General features: G+C 35.5%; 1 protein-coding gene across 2 annotated transcripts; it reads left to right on the top strand.

Moving 5' to 3' along the window:
- The first annotated feature begins 292 nt into the window (after positions 1-292).
- Positions 293-4,543, top strand: LOC139112625 (uncharacterized). 2 transcript variants are annotated; one of them, XM_070673706.1, is made up of 4 exons: positions 293-646; positions 752-2,040; positions 2,113-2,289; positions 2,373-4,543. In XM_070673706.1, exons 1-2 carry the CDS (start codon positions 521-523, stop codon positions 1,352-1,354), a joined length of 729 nt encoding a protein of 242 aa, XP_070529807.1. In that variant the 5' UTR covers positions 293-520; the 3' UTR covers positions 1,355-2,040; positions 2,113-2,289; positions 2,373-4,543. The 2 variants fall into 2 exon arrangements, with proteins under 2 accessions (XP_070529807.1, XP_070529806.1); XM_070673705.1 differs by lacking the exon at positions 2,373-4,543 and having other exon boundaries at positions 2,113-2,356.
- Positions 4,544-7,415: the final 2,872 nt, after the last annotated feature.

The following is a 7,415-nucleotide window of genomic DNA, read 5'->3' as shown; positions in this document are numbered from 1 at the left end:
TGAATCTCGATTTCTTCATCAACTTCGATTTCTTCATCAACTTCTATTTCTTCATCAACTTCGATTTCTTCGTTGTTCATTTCATACATAGTCGTCGATCGCTCAATCACTAATGAGATTCACGCATTGTGACAAAAGAGGTATAACGAATGCATTATATCCTACCCCTACTACCAATTAATCATGTGATTTCATTTCTTACCCTCTCTCAAATTATATTGAGTCATTTGCTAATATTAAAAACCGTTAGTAAAAACCGTTAGCTTATCTCTTTCAGATAAAAATTCGGTTACCCTCGTCTAAAATTATTTTAAAAAACTTTTACTTCTCGGAATTAAAAACGTTGACTTATTTCTTTCCGACAAAAGAAATGTACACCCATCGAATAGCAACTACCCTCTGTTTTGCAGAGTCTTTGCGTTTAGCCGCACAGCCTTTGATCTCTGCATAGTCTATTTTATAAATGAGGGTTGAAGCGAGTGCACATATGTTTACGAGGGCAAAGTGAGTGAGAACGAGAATGATAATTTTTATCTCTATAAACATGAAAACAATTTGGCTCAAGATGAATCCTTCAACCGTCGAGCAGTCAGTTCCTTGCAACCACTCATCAGTAATTGATCGTCATCGTTTGTCACCAAAAATTGTAAGTATATATTCTTATATATTCTTAAATATTTTTTAAAACCATTTTAATACATAAAAATTTATAATTTTATACTTTTTAAATTTTTTAATTTATTTTTTTCAGATGATTTCCAACATCGACGTAAGACAGCTGTCCACTTGGCCGATTGAGGTACGCGTGGTACGCGTACAATCACCTACAATGTTTTGGGTGAAATTAATCAACGATGAAGCAGCTCATAAGGAAATGCTGGAACGAATGGCCTTACGCATGAGATTTGCAGCATCTCAACTGATACTGTCACCGAATGAAATAATAATAGGAACTCTCGTTGCCATCCGCGAAGGTTCAAAATGGCAAAGAGGGATCATCGAGTACGTCGGTGCTACTTCGATTACTGTAAATCTTCGCGACTGGGCTCGCACAACTGAAAGAATGCCGCATGAATGTTTACGACTAGAGAGCCAATTCCATGAAATGAGGTGGCAAGCAATACCATGTGTTTTAAATGGAATCTTGCCTCTGCGAGCTCAGGTATGGACGGAGCAGGAGGTTGTGCACGCAAAAATCATCATGGAAAAAACGCAGGGATGGATCATTATCAATGATGTTCTCAGTGACAATGCTGCACTTGTTTCATATCTCAGAGGCGGGCAAACGGAAAACGTGCCTATGATAGATGTATCTACATTATTTATACAAATAGGTATTGCAAAAAAAATTTAAATGGGATAAAACGCCGACTGAATCAGTTGCATCGCAAACACAGTGAAAAAACAATATCGTTATGTGCGGTGTGTAAAAAGGGTGTTAAAAAAGAACCTTAGGTTCGTTCATATGAATATCCGCTTCTAATCATGAGTGTATTTACGAACACACTTATGAAAGCAGGGATAGAAACGCAGCACGGAATTTTTTTCATTGTTCGCTCGTCAATCGGACGGTGAGGATCTCAAAAAAATTATCAGTAAAAAAGTGATTATCTATCTGCTCTTGTTGTTATTTTGACTCTTGTTTGTATAATTGTTGTTTTTGTTGTTTTTTGTTGTATATTTGTCGGGTTTTTTTCCATTTATTAAAAAAAAAAATGAGTTGTCGTGATTTTTTAATTCGAGTGTGCCAACGAGAAAATTGTAATAAATATCATGAAATACGCCGATGTACAAAAAATAATTGTACTCAAGGCAGCTCCTGTAAATACGTACATTTACGCCAAGAAGAAGTCGATAACATTAATAATAATATAAGACCACACAGTAAGGAGGCATATGAAGAATTGAAGCGAATTGCATATCTCCTACGTGAAACATACCCGGAGGAACAAAAAAAAAAATCATGCACGCTCAATTTATTAGGCGAATGTTTATGGACCTGTGTAGCATGTGGAACTGCAGATGCAGAACTGCCAACACGTAAGTATTTACTGTTGTACTAAGATTTTTACTCAATTAAAAAAATTTTACTTAACAAATTTTTTTTTTCAGGAAACATGCCAACCTGCAATTATTGCGAAGTGAAATTAATTGAAGGGTTCAAGGCACTGGTATGCGGCCATGCATACTGTAAATATTGCATACCAGTTCTTCCGTTTAGTGTTGACGGTCCTCTGCCATGTTACTATTGCAGTACTTGCAAAGCGTGGAAAGTAAAAATAAACCTATGTAAGTACATGTCAATATCTTAATAACCAATATCTTAATAACTAATATGATAATTTATTAATTTATACTTTTTTCTTTTCCAGATAATGACTAAAAAAAGGAACTGCCATTATGTTTAAAATCTGTATCATTTAAAATCTGAATCATTTTTAATCTGTATCTTTAATTAGCCTTTGTCATATATAATTAGCTTGTGTCGTATATAATCAGCCTGTGTTGTTTATAATTAGCTTTTTGTAATCATGTTATTGTTGTAATCATGCTATTGTTGTAATTTTAAAAAGATATAATCATAGGATAACATCATTTTTTATAAATAATAATTTGTACATCATTAGCTTTAATTTATTACAATTCTAATTTTGTAGAAAATAGTTTAAGCTCTTACGATAATATATATTCAATAAAAATGTTAAAAGTGAAAAAAAAAAATTTCGTTTTTTTTTGTACATCATTAGCTTTAATTTATTACAATTCTAATTTTGTAGAAAATAGTTTAAGCTCTTACGATAATATATATTCAATAAAAATGTTAAAAGTAAAAAGAAAAAAATTTCGTTTTTTATGCTCTCACACTCTTAAAATTGCGTTTATTAAAGTAATGAAATAATGAAGAAATCAATGTAATTAAAAAAAAAGGCAAATTTTATTTTTCAATTCAATGTAATTAAAAAAAACAAATTTTATTTTTATCTTAAATGTCATGTTAATAATACTAGAACATTGTTTTACACTATATTAATCTTATATTAATCTTATATTAATATTACTACGTAAATAAAAAATACAAAAATATAAAAATACAAAAATATAAAAATACAAAAATACAAAAAATACAAAAATACAAAAATACAAAAATACAAAAATACAAAAATACAAAAATATAAAAAAAATGTAAAATTACAAAAGCGGTTATACAATCAAATACATCAAAAGCGGTTATACAATCAAAATACATCAAAAGTCATTATACAACAAAAGCGATTATACAACAAAAGCATTATTTGAAAAACGTGGTAAAAAAAATGTAGTGTATAATAGTAATAATGACAGAAAAAAATGGTAAAAAAATTGTTAATATAAGAAATCGTATGATACTGTAGATTTGCACATGGGGCATTCAATTGTTAAAATATCTTCAGTTTGAATATAATCTGCACATTTTAAGGCACATGTGTAGCAATACACATGCTTACACCTTCCAGCACCAAATGTGTCTCTCGATACTTCCTCACAGCAAATAATGCACTCCATTTTTTCAGCATGTGCAATATGTCGCCGATTACAATTTTCCCTTTGGCATCTTCCAGATTTATAATCGCCGCATATATTTGTGTTTTGAAGAGTTCGCCCCACCTCTGCCCTCATCCGATCGGACGCCTTCCCAGTTCGTTCGTATCGGGCTTGCTCAACACTTGTAATATGCAAGTATAAGCAAGTACTGTTGCGGCACGTCGTATTTTGGTATGAAAAACAATACTTGTACGTATGTAGAAGATCGCATTGATTGGTGTTACAACGCCCTTTAATAAAATTTTCGCATAACTGACGTTTCTCTAAAATATAATAACACGTTATAATCATACCACAATATAAATTGTAATTTATAAGATATGTACCTTGCTTTCCAAAATAAGCCATTTTCACTAATAAGTATAATACTCTGTACAAAAACAACAAAATTACAAAACTACAACAGCAAAACTACAACAGCGAATAAGCCACACAAAATTTCTTCATAGAGATCCTTCTCTATACGATGTTAAGACAACGAATGATGCCGAAACAGTATGGTGTTCACTGCTCACGCAGTGGTTGAAGAAGGAGAAACAAACTCGGTGGTCAAAATAAACGATAAGAAAGCGTGAGACACTGACGGAGAACGAATATATTTTTCTCGCATAAGCGTACATATGTAAAAAAGAAAAATTTTTTTAGGTGAACCATAAAATACAAAAAAAGTTTTTTTACCACCAGGCATGAAAAGATTCGTATCTAGTGAAAGCATGCAGGTTGCACATTTTTTTAAAGCATGCATGTTGCACATCTTGAAGCGATTGCTAACAGGGATATGTGAGTGAGTGAGAGCGTGAAAGGGTGCGAGCGTGAACGCAAACGACACTTGACCATAAGAAACTAATGAGTGTGAGATAGAGCGAGAAAGAGTGTGAGATAGAGTGTGAGAGAGCATAATAGATACTTGAACGCGAAACCGAATAGTAAGAAATACAAGGTGTTCAAAAAAACGAAATTTTTTTTTACATTTTACATTTTTGATTATATTTTTAAAATATACATTATTTTAAAATATACATTATTTTAAACATTATTTTAAACATTATTTTAAACATTATTTTATACCGATTTTACATAAATGATTAATATAACAATGATAACAATGATAACAATGATAACAATGATGATTATAGTGATGATGATTATGGTGATGATTATGATGAAGGCGCCGGTGACGTTGGCTTCACGCTTTTTTGTAATTTGATGAAAGTGACGGCTTCACACCAAAAATAATTCTTCTGTAATAGAAAAAAAATTTTTTTTAATAATATTATACATAAATAACAAATTTTTTTTTTTTATTTTGTTTTTTAATACTTACCAATTATAGATTCCATAATTCGTGGAGCTCCTTTATCTTTGTCCAAGAAATTATTTTCCGCATGAGCAGCAATTGATAAAAAACGACATGAGCATAAAAAAACGACATGAGCATAAAAAACAACATGAGCATAAAAAAACAACATGAGCATAAAAAAAACAACATGAGGTATGATGACAAACGACGACGATGATGACAGTGACGATGACGACAAAGGCAGTGGTGACGACAAAGGCAGTGGTGACGACAAAGGTACTGGTGACATTTATGGATTGCATGACTGACACATATCTGAGTTTATAATAATTGCCAATGAATTATTACACTTATCGCAGTTGAAGAGTTGTTCAGTCAGAAGAACTTCATATGTTTCGGTGCGGTGACATCTCACCATTTTAAAGTCTTCATGCGCTAATAACTGTTCATCCATAAAGCATGGTATACAGTAAAATAGATAATCGTTAGTATAATAAAAAAAGATGCGGCAGTGCATTGTCTGATTGGTGATTTCGGTGGTGACTTCAGTTATTGCAACATCATCACCGATTTCACTAAACATCTGATCGAACATTTGTTGCATCTCCGTCATAAAATCTCCTTCAGACGCTGATTCTTCTTCATTTTCTTCCTCAGGATTTTCTCTATTTTCCTCTTCCACCTCACCCATATGATTTTGCACGAGCCCCTCCAAAACTTCATTAGCGTTATTGTCATCATTAGCGTTATTGTCATCGTTGTCATCATTCAAAAAGTTAAAGAAGCGTAAAGGTCTGAAGTCGTCCTCACTAATATCTTCATCTAGTCCTTCCGAAATTCTTTCTTTCCCCATTTTTCAAAAATATTCTTTTTTCACTGTCAATTGAAACTAAACAGTCCGAACGTTTAAATCGTACTGGCCTCTCGGCACAAAACTTCCTTGCAACGTCGCAACGTCGCAACATCTTCAAAAAATTTTCTTATCGTTAAAATAAGAAGAGGAATAAACACTTGAGTCCTGAGCCTACACAGTTATGTATCTTCATAGTTTACAGTTTTGTTTAATATTATATTTCAAAGCGAGATACTCCGCAAAAGGATCACGCGAGTCGTAGTCAATGGTAACAAACGCGTGAATAAGAGCGAGCGAACAAATACTTATTTGAGGGTGAAAGAATGAGAGAGTTACACTTAAGGAATTTAGAGATAACGGAGGAGCAATAGAATGAGTGAGGTTGCATGCTTTCTAGATCACAGCGTGATCCGTTGCAACGGATCAACATGAATATTATTTAAAAAAATCTATTTAAAAATCTATTTAAAAATCTATTTAAAAAATCTTTAGTTGGAGGATGATACTTGCACGCTTAACGAGTGCGAGCGAGAGGGAACGATGGGGCGCATGATACTTTGCTTTCAACGGGTGTGAGCGAAAGGGAACGCTGGGCGCGCGACACTTGTGCGTTCAACGGGTGCGAGCGAGAGGGAACGATGAGCGCGCCATACTTTGCGTTCAACGAGTGCGAGCGAGAGAAAACGCTGGGCGCGCGACACTTGTGCGTTCAACGGGTGCGAGCGAGAGGAGATTTTGTCTCGAAGCATTTAAAAAAGTAATACAATTTGGAAAAGAGGGGGGGATTAAATTAAAAGATTGATGAACACGCTCGCGCGTGTTCAGTAACGAAATTTCCTCCGATCGAGTCGCATCGTTATCGAGGGGACGCTGTGCGCGATACCTTGCGATCCGCCGCTTGCCGCCGCCGTCGCCGCCCGTTGCCGCCGCGACGCCACACGACCCTTTTTAAAAAATCGCGACTTCTTTGAAAAAATCGCGACTCCTTTGAAAGTCGCGATGCCGCGTAAACATGCCGCTGCGCGACGACACGCTTATCATTTTTTAAAAATAATCAGTGTTTCGATGTTGTTATTATTTTCTAAACAATTCGTTCCTAGAATCGCCGACACAGGGGCGATTTATAAATACCCACCCCTCCCCACATGACGTCATTACCCCTTGCCCTAGGTCTCACGGACCCAGAACCGTTAACACCCCCTCTCCCCGCGTGACATCATCACCCCTCGCCCTAGGTCACATGGATACTCTAACACGTAGTGATCCAGAACCGCTCCATGCGTTCAACGAGTGCGAGCGAGAGGAGATGATGGGCGGCGTGAACGAGTGCGAGCGAGAGGGAACGATTAACACCCCCCTCCCCGCGTGACGTCATTACCCCTCGCCATAGGTCACACGGATACACTAACACGAGGTGATCCAGAACCGCTCAACATACACCTACTAACTGACTAGGGAGAGCAGGTCAAGACATTGCAGTCATATTATTGTTAGTCTTTAAACAAAGACTCAGAACCTTCAAGAAGCAGGGTCTTCCCGAAGGATCTTCCGTTGCCTGGCGCGATTAGGCACAAACGGATCAAATTTTATTGCTTTATTGCTATCGCGTTGCGTCGCATATGCAGTGGCATTAACATACACTGTTGCAGGTCTATTTTGACTATCCTAAAGATGCAGGTC

Source organism: Cardiocondyla obscurior, unplaced genomic scaffold, assembly GCF_019399895.1.
Source record: "Cardiocondyla obscurior isolate alpha-2009 unplaced genomic scaffold, Cobs3.1 scaffold38_0_513239, whole genome shotgun sequence".
In the NCBI taxonomy this organism is placed as follows: Eukaryota; Metazoa; Arthropoda; class Insecta; order Hymenoptera; family Formicidae; genus Cardiocondyla; species Cardiocondyla obscurior.
Note: the sequence above shows the minus strand (reverse complement) of the source record. Positions and strands in the feature narration are given on the sequence as shown.

Coding starts and splice junctions, on each gene's coding strand:
- LOC139112625 (XM_070673706.1), top strand. CDS start 521: ATGATAATTTTTATCTCTATAAACATGAAAACAATTTGGCTCAAGATG. Junction 647..751: donor ATCGTTTGTCACCAAAAATT/GTAAGTATATAT, acceptor TATTTTTTTCAG/ATGATTTCCAACATCGACGT.